This window comes from Martes martes, assembly GCF_963455335.1.
Source record: "Martes martes genome assembly, chromosome: 2".
Taxonomy (NCBI): Eukaryota; Metazoa; Chordata; class Mammalia; order Carnivora; family Mustelidae; genus Martes; species Martes martes.
Genome location: NC_137889.1, coordinates 65,166,296 through 65,179,903, shown reverse-complemented (window position 1 = coordinate 65,179,903; position 13,608 = coordinate 65,166,296). Strand labels below are relative to the sequence as shown.

The 13,608-nt window shown below is 40.4% G+C and overlaps 1 protein-coding gene across 2 annotated transcripts in view; it reads left to right on the top strand.

Annotated features, from left to right (window-relative positions):
- The window catches only part of NR3C2 (nuclear receptor subfamily 3 group C member 2), a 337,191-nt gene that overhangs the window by 155,475 nt on the left and 168,108 nt on the right, over window positions 1-13,608 (top strand). For both annotated transcript variants that reach the window (XM_080797692.1, XM_080797693.1), the window contains exon 3: window positions 12,519-12,658. In XM_080797692.1, the coding sequence (XP_080653818.1) occupies window positions 12,519-12,658 (140 nt within the window). The remainder of the gene's footprint in view (window positions 1-12,518; window positions 12,659-13,608) is intronic.

Sequence of the window (13,608 nt, the reverse complement as noted above, 5' to 3'; positions counted from 1 at the left end):
GCTCCCTGCTCAACGGGTTCCCTCTGCTGTTGCCCTGCTTGTGCTCCGTGCTCACTCGCTCTCTGTCAAATAAATCTTTCAAGTTATGTTCCACCCTTGCTTTTTGTGCTTGTACTATCTATTGGTTCTTACTTTTCTTCCAGTTCATCCGGTCTTTTTGCTTTCATTGTCTGTATTGTATACATTGAACATCATAAGTCACTTTTATTATGACCTTTAACATGGTAGATTTTTGTATCCACCTCCATTTTCCAAGCCACATTTTCAGTTGGCTACCAGATATTTCAACTCAGTGTCCTACAGTCATCTCTAACTACTTAATCTAGTGTGAGAGACCCTCCATGATTTGGGCCATTTTTCACACTTATCTCTAGAATGTGTTCCTTGAGTTTGGAGCCTAGTATATTTTGCCATTGTCTGGACGTTTTACTTGGTGCAGCTCATTTTTGAATTTGGATTTATTTTTAAGCCATGGATGACTCTTATCATGTAATGACTAATATTTACCAATCTCTAGGTCTTATCTACCCTACTCAATTTTAAACTTATTGAGAGTAGAAGCCATTTGTAATCTTTATATTCTCAGAAGGATTTTCACATAGCTTGTATTTAGTAAAATCATTTGATTAAAATGATTCATTAATAATACGGTGGCCTATAATTACATTTGACTGTTTGCTTTGTTAAAAAATACATTTTAATCTAGATTTAAATATTTTTGTCTATTTTCCAAAAATACGTTTTGTATATTTTGATGAAATGCTAATTTGTCTAGTTATAGTTTAAGGAGAAAAAGTTACTCAAATGCCCTCCAATATAGATCCTTATTTCTAAAATGAAGTTCCACACATAGTAGTGTGGGCTTCAGTTTGCTGTGATCAAAATACTTCTACCTTTTTTTCTTTTTGACCTATGTCAAGATATTTTTCTGCTCTGATGAAGCTATGCTTTCTTAATTATGATTTTAAGTCTTTTGTGGGCAAATTTCCTTCATTTAAATGAAATTTAGAGTGTAGAAAATACATATCTCATTAAACAGAGCCACTCTAATATTATTAATGGTATAAACTATTGTGAAAACAAACAAAAAAGTCAATTGGAAAAGACTGATCAACCGTAGCTGTGCTTTAAATGTTCATTTTCCAAGCTAATTATATCCTTGAATTTTCTGTGTTGAGTAACTTTATAACCTTCACACAGAGATTATAAGATATGATACCAATTTTTTAAATTCCTATCCGTGGCACACCATGAATTGTGACTTAGGAGGATGAACCCTGTTTAGTGATGAATTACCCCCTCCAAAATTAATGATGCATTTATCATCAAAGATAACACTGTAAAGGAAAATAAACCACAAGAATCACTCCCAAATATTCCCCCTAGATAATGAAGAAACTAGAATGAGATACCTTAAGTTAAATATCATGATTCAAAATGTGTGCTTATCAAAGCAAGAAGAAATAGCAAAAAAGGTTTTGTGTTGGGTTTTGTTTTTTTGTTTGATTTTTTTTTTTCGGTATATTTTATGTGTGGGTGAAAATAGCATTTTAGTAAACCAGTTGTTAAAAGTTGATTTATCTTCTTGAAAGGTTTTTTTTTTTTTAAGTGTTCTCCAGAAACTTATGTTTCTTAGATTCAGTGTTCTTTATATAAAAATATATTTGAATCTCTGATGTTTATTCTAATAATCTAATGTGGCTGTTCCCAACTTGCACATCACAGACATGAGAGGAACGAGAATGCTTACAAGAAATACTTAAATCCATATGCACACAAGTTCATTTTCGCTTTTGTTTCCTTCGCCTTTGGAGACGTATCTTGAAAGAAGTTGCTGTGGCTGATATCAAAGAGGTTACTGCCTATGTTCTCCTTGAGGATTCTGATGGATTCCTGTCTCACGTTGAGGTCTTTTATCCATTTCGAGTTTATCTTTGTGTACGGTGTAAGAGAATGGTCAAGTTTCATTCTTCTACATATGGCTGTCCAGTTTTCCCAGCACCGTTTATTGAAGAGACTGTCTTTTTTCCACTGGATATTTTTTCCTGTTTTGTCGAAGACTATTTGACCATAGAGTTGAGGGTCCATATCTGGGCTCTCTACTCTGTTCCACTGGTCCATGTGTCTGTTTTTATGCCAGTACCATGCTGTCTTGGTGATCACAGCTTTGTAGTAAAGCTTGAAATCAGGTAACGTGATGCCGCCAGTTTTATTTTTGTTTTTCAACATTTCCTTAGCAATTCGGGGTCTCTTCTGATTCCATACAAATTTTAGGATTATTTGCTCCAGCTCTTTGAAAAATACTGGTGGAATTTTGATTGGAATGGCATTAAAAGTATAGATTGCTCTGGGCAGTATAGACATTTTAACGATGTTTATTCTTCTGATCCAAGAGCATGGAATGGTCTTCCATCTTTTTGTGTCTTCTTCAATTTCTTTTAGGAGTGTTCTGTAGTTCCTCGAGTACAGATCTTTAACCTCTTTGGTTAGGTTTATTCCAAGGTATCTTATGGTTCTTGGTGCTATACTAAATGGAATCGATTCTCTAATTTGCCTTTCTGTATTTTCATTATTAGTGTATAAGAAAGCCACTGATTTCTGGACATTGACTTTGTATCCTGCCACATTACTGAATTGCTGTATGAGTTCTAGTAGTTTGGGGGTGGAGTCTTTCGGGTTTTCCATATAAAGAATCATGTCATCTGTGAAGAGAGAGAGTTTGACTTCTTCCTTGCCAATTTGGATACCTTTTATTTCTCTTTGTTGTCTGATTGCTGTTGCTAGGACTTCTAATACAATGTTGAACAAGAGTGGTGAGAGTGGGCATCCTTGTCGTGTTCCTGATCTCAACGGGAAGGCTGCAAGCTTTTTCCCATTGAGGATGATATTTGCTGTGGCTTTGATATCAGCCACAGCAACTTCTTTCAAGATATGTCTCCAAAGGCGAAGGAAACAAAAGCGAAAATGAACTTTTGGGACTTCATCAAGATCAAAAGCTTCTGCACAGCAAAAGAAACAGTCAACAAAACAAAGAGGCAACCCACGGAATGGGAGAAGATATTTGCAAATGACAGTACAGACAAAAGGTTGATATCCAGGATCTATAAAGAACTCCTCAAACTCAACACACACAAAACAGACAATCGTATTAAAAAATGGGCAGAAGATATGAACAGACACTTCTCCAATGAAGACATACAAATGGCTACCAGACACATGAAAAAATGTTCATCATCACTAGCCATCAGGGAGATTCAAATCAAAACCACATTGAGATACCACCTTACACCAGTTAGAATGGCCAAACTTAGCAAGACAGGAAACAACGTGTGTTGGAGAGGATGTGGAGAAAGGGGAACCCTCTTACACTGTTAGTGGGAATGCAAACTGGTGCAGCCACTTTGGAGAACAGTGTGGAGATTCCTCAGGAAATTAAAAATAGAGCTTCCCTATGACCCTGCAATTGCACTACTGGGTATTTACCCCAAAGATACAGATGTAGTGAAAAGAAGGGCCATCTGTACCCCAATGTTTATAGCAGCAATGGCCACAGTCGCCAAACTGTGGAAAGAACCAAGATGCCCTTCAACGGATGAATGGATAAGGAAGATGTGGTCCATATATACTATGGAGTATTATGCCTCCATCAGAAAGGACGAATACCCAACTTTTGTAGCAACATGGACAGGACTGGAAGAGATTATGCTGAGTGAAATAAGTCAAACAGAGAGAGTCAAGTATCATATGGTTTCACTTATTTGTGGAGCATAACAAATAATATAGAGGACAAGGGGAGATGGAGAGGAGAAGGGAGTTGAGGGAAATTGGAAGGGGAGGTGAACCATGAGAGACTACAGACTCTGAAAAACAACCTGAGGGTTTTGAAGGGGCGGGGGGTGGGAGGTTGGGGGAACCAGGTGGTGGGTATTAGGGAGGGCACAGATTGCATGGAGCACTGGGTGTGGTGAAAAAACAATGAATACTGTTATGCTGAAAAAAAAAATCCATATGCACACAAAACGCTGCTTATGCATACACAATATGTCTATTGTAGTACCACTATTTTATAGTATACTTTTAAAAACCTTTTCTTTTGCTGCTTCCCAATGTTATACCTGCTTATATAAATTAAAATCAGTACAGAAAAATATAATAGAGAAAAGTGGAATTATCTGTAATTTAACTGTTATGGCAATCAGTTACAGATTGTAGATCCTACAGTAACACTGACTAATCATCACCAGAATTTAAATAACACTGAAAATATGTTTCTGTTCTTAGAGCTCTTACATATATTGAGTAATATAAGGTAGAAGCTTTGTTATCATACTTTATGGATGAAGACACTGGCCTGGAAAGGTTAAGTAAGACTGATATAGATCACTCCCCATTTATCCTGAGTAAACTATCATTTAATTAATTGTTATTACATTATTTACAAAAATAGAATATAACGTACCAATTTTATCCTACCTCTGGGATCCAAAACAAACTCCCTACCCTCCCACTTGCCCTTCATCCCTATCTTATATATTAATAGCATGGCCATCCAATTATTCTGCAAATCTGTCAGTACTATCTACTTAAAAAAAAAAAAAAAAAAAAGAGAGAGAAAGACAGAGAGTCCTTTTTCACTGTCTTTACTACTTTAAGCTTGATCTGTGGAACCCAGTATCCTGCCCTGGCTGGGGCATTACTGGAGTCTCCTTTGCTGTCCTCCCTGATTTAAAAACCACCCACTCCTCTGGTCCATTCTCCACGCAATAGCCGCAGTAAGGTGTTTAAGTGTCAATCAGATCTTGTTCCTCTCTTGCTTAAAACATATCAGTATTTACATCACTGCCGATGGCACTCAGGACAGTGTTCTCACTCCTTCCCATAGCCTTTGAGGCCCACGTGGTCCTTCTCTGCCCTCTTTTTGGGCCTTACATCCCATCTCCCATCGCCTCTTCCTCCTTGTTGCCTGCCCTTCAGCCACAATGCCCTCCTTTCTGTCTGTGGAAAATGTCACATTCATTCCTGTCTCGGGGACTTTGCACTTAATTGGCCTGTTGTTTGGCATCATTCCCATAGCTGGCCACTTTGTCATTTCAGTGTCCCCAAAGACGTCTTCTCAGACTACCTTTCTAAAGAATCCTGTGCTCAACCATAAGAGACTCTTAATCTCAGTAAACAAATGGAGGGTTGCTGCGTGTGGGGACGGAGGGATAGGGTGGCTCATGATGGACATTGGGGAGGGTATGTGCTGTGGTGAGTGCTGTGAATTCTGTAAGCCTGATGATTCACAGACCTGTACCCCTGAGGCTAATAATACATTATGTGTTAATTAAAAAAAAAAAAAAAAAGAATCCTATGCTCCACCACCCCATCCAATCTCAATCTGTCATTTTCTTTATAGCACTTATCACTATCTGCAATTGTTCGTTTACCTCCGTATTTTTTCTCTTATTACAGTAGAAACTCCACAGCGATAGGAACCTTCTCTCTTGTCACAATGGTGCCTATGGTAGGCCTTCCGTGGAGCGCTTAATTACCGAGTGATTTAAACACACCAGCATGTTCAGATACAAGGATGCTTATTGAATGTTTTTTTGTTCCTGAAAATTGTCACCCCGCTCAAGGTAGCTGACTGAACACTAGAGTTGATTACATGTGGAAAAGTTCTTTTTAGCAGCTAGTGGTGCTGGTGGAAGCATAGATCTGATTAAGTGACAGTATAAAAGATAGGTTTTTTAATCCACATTGAATCCTTTTAAGAAACAAGACAGTATTTTCATATGAAGAAATTTCAGTATACTGAATAGTGGATTAATCACTACTGTGTTGTCCTCTAATTATTATAAAGGTGGGGAAAGATAGTTTTACATATGGTAAATTTTACATTTGGTAAAAATTTGGTAAAAATTTACATATGGTAATTCTCAGTGAGCTGGTTTCTCCAGTCATGTTTTTTTGTTTTGTTTTGTTTTGTTTTTCAGTCATGTTTTGATCACTAAAAATCATATTTTCTTACATAGATTCTTACTGCTTCTTCCTAAACATCCCACCATTTCAGGGACTGTTTTTGATGATTGGCTTGTGACCCTTCCAAATGTCACCAAAATCGGCATGCATCTTGAACCTTTGATTATTGTCTTTAATCTCTTCACTGGGTCATTAGAATTACTATTTTTGATACTAAAATAGCTGCATCTTACTTGTATTTCCCTGAAAGAGACACTGTCTTTACAAATGGATATATAATGTTCATAGATTTTTGCTTTATAGTATTTTAACATTTGTATGAATTCCTATGAACTAACTCCCTTTGTCTGTTGATTATGAACTTCTTTTTGTGAACAATGTTTCTTTGATTACCAAGACCAAAAAATTATCAGTTTGGGTAGTTTTTCCCAACTTGTCAATATTAAAATGGCTTTTAGGGGGTAGAGTACCATCGTAATGCATGCATTTATAAAGGAATTTTAACCAAAATCAGCAGAGATACAATCATGTAGATGTAAGAGACTTTTAAGTGCCATGTGATTAGCTGTTCTAGAAAGAGTCCATTTTTACATGGAGTCTCCATTTTTACATGGAGATGTTTTTATGCTTGATCTAGAGCAAATGATGGTTATTTGTGGTGCATAATACATTGTCTTTAATTGGAGCTTCAATCTGATTTGTATAAAACTTGATCAAGACAGGCTGTCACATTTATCATTTGTATCCACCTTTGTCTTAAAAGAATATCTTGGAAAGAATCTTAGAGATTCCCTGTTTAACTTATTATGATGAGAATTATGGTCCAAAGAGGAGAGGTGGTTTTGCTCAGGTTTGACCGGGGAACATCTGGGTGAGAACTGGAGCCTGAGCCTCCCCACCTTTGCCCCGCATATTTGGCCCTGCAGTCTGAGTCTCACAGCCACTGCAGCTGCCCAGGAAATAGACTGTGCTATCAAGTAGAATTCTGACCGACACATTCACTCAAGCTTTGTATTTTGATAACACTCAGTGTCAAAGTGAGTTCACGGTCTGCCCCTCTGTCCTTCTCTTCCTGCTTTCTCTCCCCTTTTCTTTCTCTACCTACCCCCTTCTAAAATGTACTGATGTGTTGCTTGAAACTACATATATAACTCCCCCAAATGTGCCATGTTTCAGGTTCAAAGATAACTGCATGATAAAGTGTCAGTAGAAACCAGTGTTTTCCTGACCCATCCACTCTATGTGGCCTGTCTTCTGTGTTAATAATGCATATGTTTGTGAGACAGCTGGCTGAGCTTTTGAGAGTAGTCTGTGTCCCTGGATGTTTTTCCCCCTCTTTTTCTCTGTGCAAAGCTAAATGAACCGCATGGGAATTGAACCTATAACCTTGGCCTCATTAATTTACCTTCTGTACGATCGCCTCTTGGAAATTTATGTTCTACTGGAATGAGAGGAGGAGTGCGATTTCATTCATTCAATAAATAGTAGCACCCCCACACTAATGGCAGCAGAGAGCACAGAGATGTACAGGGCAAGGTTTTTGCCCTCCAGGGGTTAGGATAAGTGCACAAGTCACTAATGTAAGGCCAGAAATGAGGACTGCAATGGTGGGGGGTGGGGGGAGTCAGCCAAGTGCTGAGTGACTCAGGAGGAGGGCGAGGGGTGCTTGCAACTGGGAGAACACCAAGGTCCCGGAAGGATGGATGCATTGCCAGGAGTGGGAGCACGGGAGGAAAGCTGGGTTGTGCAAGTGCAGGTGTGCACACCAGGAGGGGTGTCAGCATGTGGCCGGCACAAGGCTGGGCACATGAGAGGGCCTGCAGGGAAGGTTGGGAGGAGGAAGAGGACTTAGCTGTCCTACTGAGGTCATCATTCACTGTGTGGGGGATGGGGGATGGAAGTCATACAATCAGAACTGTCCAACAGGAAAATTCATTTCTCCACTACTGGAGGAGGAGTTGGAGGGAGGAGACGCCGGCGTCAGGGAGGAACCCTTCAAAAGTGAGTGACAGGGGCCTGGTACCCTGTTCACCGCAGGCGGTGAGGCCAAGGAACAGCCATGGTAACTGTTAGATCTGACAATTAGAGAGGTTTGCCCCGGCAGGTCGCCGATGGCAGGACCCTTCCAGAAACTCATAGAATGCAGAGGCAGAGATGTTAAGTAAAGGAAGTAAAAATAGGCAGTTGGACATGGAGGAGCGGCTAGAGCCAGATATGAAGATTTGGGAAGTCATTCACCAAGAGAGCTGTGGGAGCCAGGAGAGTGAATGAGATCATTAAGGGATAAAGTACAGAAATAAGAAAAAAAGATGGCCAAAGGTCAAGCTCCGAAGAAACGCTGCATTGATGATCTAGAAAATGAGGAGTCTGAAAAATAGAGGAGGCGTGTTAAGGAGAATGGGCTCAGTACAGTGTGACAGAAACCCAGGAGGCAGAGGGATGCAAGAGGTGTGCAGAGGCAAATTTGCTCTTGTGTCATTGAAAGATGGTGGTGAATAGGAGGGAAATATAATTCATGTTTGCTTTAATTTTATAATTAAAATTGTTTTAATTTGGATTTCATGGTGTTTCTTTTTAATGCTAGACTTTCAACTTCTCTTAATTTGGTTCCACTGTATACTTTGCTCTCTCAAGACCGTTAAAAACAAATCTCATTCCTTTATATAAGGAGTGTAGTAGGACTTTGGAGTTGATAATATGGTGGGGTTTATGATACCTGTTGTGACAGTGCCAGTTATTCGAAATCACTCATTTATTCAAGTGCTGACGGGGGACCGGCTCTGCGCCAGCCACTGTTCCAGGCACTGGGGACACAATGGTAAACAGCAGAAGAAAATCCCAGCTACTCTTGAGTTTACTTTCTTGTGTGGATTCGGAAGACAATAAACAGAATACAGAAGTAAAGTGGACAGTGTATGAGACGGTGATATGTTCTAGGAAGAAAAATAAAGCAGATAGGGGATAGAGGGTTCTGAGGAAGGGGGCATTTTCAGTAGCATAGTCAGAGAAGGCTGGACTGAGAAGGTGACATTTGGATGAAGCCCTGAAGGAGGTAAGGGAGGGGACTCTGTCGATATCTAGGTGAAGAGGAGGCAGAAAGCTCAAAGGCCCTGAGGTGGGAGCACACATGGTGGGCTTGGGGGCTAGTGGGGAGGCCCGTGTCGTTGGAGTGGTGTAGGCAAGCAGGAGAGGTCAGAGAAGTCTGGGAGGCCAGATTCTGGCCCTGTGGTCACATGGGTAACTGAGTTTTCCTTTGAGTGTGAGGGAAAGGGCCCAGATGGGTTTGAGCAAAGGAGTGAATAAGGATCATTCTGGATACAGGGGAAGGAAGGGGCCAAGGAGAAACAGGAAGATCAGCTAGAAGTCTTCTGCAAATGCTGAGGAGGAACTGTTGATGGCTTGGGCTAGTGGTCCCAGAGGAGGCATGGGAAGTGAGGGGAACCCAAAGGCAAAGTGAATAGAATTTAACAGATTGGAGAGAAAGTAGAGTCAGGGATGAGTCCAAGTTGCTGCATTAGTTTGCCCCAGGGCTGCAGCAACAGAGGACCACAGCCTTAAACAGCAGAAATGTATTGTCTCAGGGGTCTGAGGGCCCAAAGTCCGAGATGAGCGTGTCGGCAGGGTTGTTCCTTTCTGAAGGGTGTGAGCAAGAACCTGCCCCATACCTGTCTTCGAGCTTCTGGTGGTTTTCTGGCAATCTTTGGTGTTATTTGGCTTGTAAAGGCATCGCTGCCTTTATTTTCGCATGGCATTTTCCATGTGTGTGTGCGCGCGCGCGCGCACACACACACATGCTCACATGCTGGTTTCCGCTTTTTAACAAGAACACCAATCCTATTGGATAAGGGGCCCACCCTGCTCCAGAATGCGCTCATCTTAACTAATTGTATCAGCTATGACCCTATTCCCAAGAAAAGGTCACACTCTGAGGTCCTAGGGGCGAGGACTTCAACACAGGAGTTTTGGAGATGACACAGTTCAGCCCAAACAGTTGCCATTAACTGAAAGGACAAAGTCTGTCTGTAGGGGGAGCGGGGAGAAGGTCAGCAAACTTAAGGACGTGTTAAGTTTGAGGTATACGTCAGACACTCGGATGGACACGTCAGGCAGTTAGATAAATGGGTCGGAAATTCCAGGGAGGTGTCTGGGCTGGAGATAAATATTTGGAAGTCCTGGTCATATGGATGATATTTAAAGCCAAGAAACTAGGCGAGATCGCAGAGAAAGTAAATTTGGATAGAAGAGAGTTACAAAGACTGAAGTCAACAGATTATGAAGTTTGGGGACCAAGACAAGCCCCATGAATGATAGCAGTTGTGAAAAAGCAGTTACATGTTAATGATGATTGTAAGTTACATTCTAATTGTTTAAGGAGTCGAGGTATTTCCCTGTGAAGTGTAAGACAGAGTGTGGATTGAGTTTCACTGGCTAACATGCCGGAAGAAGTTCCTGATGCTGAAATGGAATGTTTTGAATGCCATAAAGAAGTCAAAGGACACTAATAAAAATAACAAAGAGCACTCTTCTCAGAAGGAGAAACAATTTTGGAGAACATTGTTTCAGTCCTTGATTTAAGAAGTCCTTTTCTAGAAAGTCAGTCATGCTGTAGTTCTCCAACAGCTGAGTATTTTGTTTCTTCTCCTGTTTTTTGGTGAGAGCACAGTTAAAATAGTTCAAACCTTTTTTTTTTTTTTAATTACCAGGTCAGAACTATTATTATACTTTAGCTAATTGGGAAAACAGAAAAAGCATCAGTGTAATGTAACCATTCTAGGCTTTTACTATGTTTTCTTTGAGTCTTTTTTTTTTTTTTTAAGATTTTATTTATTTACCCGATAGAGAAAGAGAGATCGTAGGTAGGCAGAGAGAGAGGGGGAAGCAGGCTCCCCGCCTAGCAGAGAGCCCGCCATGGGACTCAAACCCAGGACCCTGGGATCATGACCGGAGCCGAAGGCAGAGGCCCAATCCCCTGAGCCACCCAGGCGCCCCTTTCTTTGAGTCTTTTTCCCACATGCCTGTTATTTCACATGGAGACAGATGTGGCAGCAAGGTGATGGTGGTTACATACAAGAAGTCTGTTCAGCTTTCCGAACAGGTCCAGCTGGCATTTCTCCAAGCCGTTGCCCTTTCTGCTTCCCCTGCCCCTTTTCTTGGTCCGGCTCTCATCCAGTTCTTCCAAATTCAGTTCAGTGGTCACCTTTCAGGAACCGTTCCCCAACTGGCATTTTCCTCCCCTTCCCAGTCTGTGCCACCGTACTACCCTGCACTGTAGCACTCACCATAATAGTTCGTGTCCCCACTAACTGAAGGACAGAGACTAGGTTGGGTATTTATTTCCTCATTACCTTGCATGGGACCTGCAAGTAGGTATTCGATAAATGCATGAGGACGAGGAATGAGTAACATCACCTTCTTTGCCGGCTCACAGCACATCTGTTGCTGAACTGGAATTCATTAAAACAGTTTTGTTTAAACTGTGCCATTAGCTAGCAGTGTATTATATTTCATAATATATATGAGAAGACTCCCCTTCAGAAGTATTCATATAGATTTTTGCTTAAAGGTTTCAATTTGTCCCTAAAAACTGATACCCAAAACCCTTCAGCTTCTTACCAGAAAGATATCTGAGATATTTACTGTATATGGCTTTTTTTTTTTTTGAAGTATTGACTGTGTCCCTTCAAATTAGTAAGCAGAATGTAGTGATTGGAACATAAGGTAAGATGAAAAAATGCAGAAGCTTGATGGGATAAAATTGTTGGCAGTTGAGGCAAGAATTTTTAAATTTTAATTAGTAGATTGTCTTAGAAATGGGAGAGGTTTTTTTTGTTTGTTTGGTTGGTTTTGTTGTTGTTGTTGTTGTTGTTGTTGTTTTTAAATCTGGCATAACTGAGATATACAATCTGAGTCTGGGTGAAAAGAGTAAAGTACTGTATTAGTTCTTTGATACCAAAAATACTTCCTGATGACTCGGCTCTCGATTCTTCTCTTCCCTGCCACCTAGAATGCAAATAATGTTTTCTGATCAATTTTCCCAAAAATAGGGGGAGGGGCCCCCGGGCACTTGGTGGCTCAGTGGGTTAAGTGTCTGCCCTCAGTTCCACTCATGATCTCAGGGTCCTGGGATTGAGTCCCACCTAGGGCTTTCTGCTCAGCAGGGAGCTTGCTTCTCCCTCTGCCCCTCTCCCTGCTTGTGCTCTCTCTTTCTCTGTCTCTGTCTCTCTGTCTCTGTCAAATAAATAAATAAAATCTTTAAAAAATTATAATAATAACTGTCAGTTCTCCTGAACCTTAAAAAAAAAGTAGGGGGAAATATGTACATGTGGTTTTTATTTCTTGGTACCGAGGAAAGGTTTTGCTTTGCTATACAGAATTCTGGATAACATTCCTCCACAGATAGGGTTCTACCTTCATTTTCTAAGTCACATGTGTGACCAGTAAATCCCGAATTCATTTATGGAACCGTGAGTATTGACAAATTTTGAGCTAAGCTATACAGCCTATCAAATGTGCTCCTACAGTGTATTTATTTAAATCTTGATTTCTTTCCTCAGCTCTACTTTGCGAAGTGTTTCTACTGGATCTTCACGACCTTCCAAAATATGTTTGGTGTGTGGGGATGAGGCTTCAGGATGTCATTATGGGGTAGTAACCTGTGGCAGCTGCAAAGTGTTCTTCAAAAGAGCAGTGGAAGGTAAATGTTCATGTGGGTGTTCCTTTTACACATTTCCTTTCCTACTGTGTCATTTACTTACATAGCTAAGTCTAAATCGTTATTGGGAAATAATTCCAAAACGTTTTTGAGGCAGTCTGTCCGTGATAAATAGTCGTGATATCTAACCTTAACACCAAAAGGAGATTTTCCAATGAGCACTATTTAATGGGCAGAATTTGACATGGAGAACTGCAATTAATCAAAAAGGAGTTTTTGTTTTTGTTTATTTGTCTTTGTTTTTCAGTGAGCCTTAGAAATATAATTCTCCATAAATTTAATTTGCATGCTGTGCAGGAGCATTTTACTAGGCACACACAGAATGCATCATGTCTTTTCTGTGTTTCTGTATCAAATACATGTGTTTGTGGCAAATTAAAACATTAATCGCAGAATCATGTCTGTAATTTAAGTTGTGTTCCGTATGGAATAATTTCATTTAGCAGCTGCTTCGGATTCCAGGTCCCTGCTAAAGTCCTACCTTTGTTCTAACTGAAGGTTTTCCAAACCAGGAAGTTAAGTGAAACATCCCGTAGGTGTATTGAGACTAGCTTTTGCTTCTGTCCAAGGAGTTGTACTTCCTCTTTTAGTTTGTTTTTGCCTCCCTCCATCCTCACTTATATGCAATTAATTAACATCAGACTTAGTCCAGATGGTTTTGTTCGTGTTGACTACATGACTGGCTGAACTGTAGAATTTTTGCTCGTCGGAGCAGCGTTATCAGCGTGATCAACACTGATTTTACCAAGGAGCTCAGCATTAAGACTCCTGTAGATTTATTTCTCAGGACCGTTTTCTGGGGGACATATCAGTGCTTCAGAGACCTAAGGGTTAAGGACTTGAATGTTTCATCTTTGTTTTGCTGGTCACTGCGAGGAAACGTCTTCAATTTCGGATGCAAAAGCTGACCAAGTAGTTATTTCTGTGCTTCT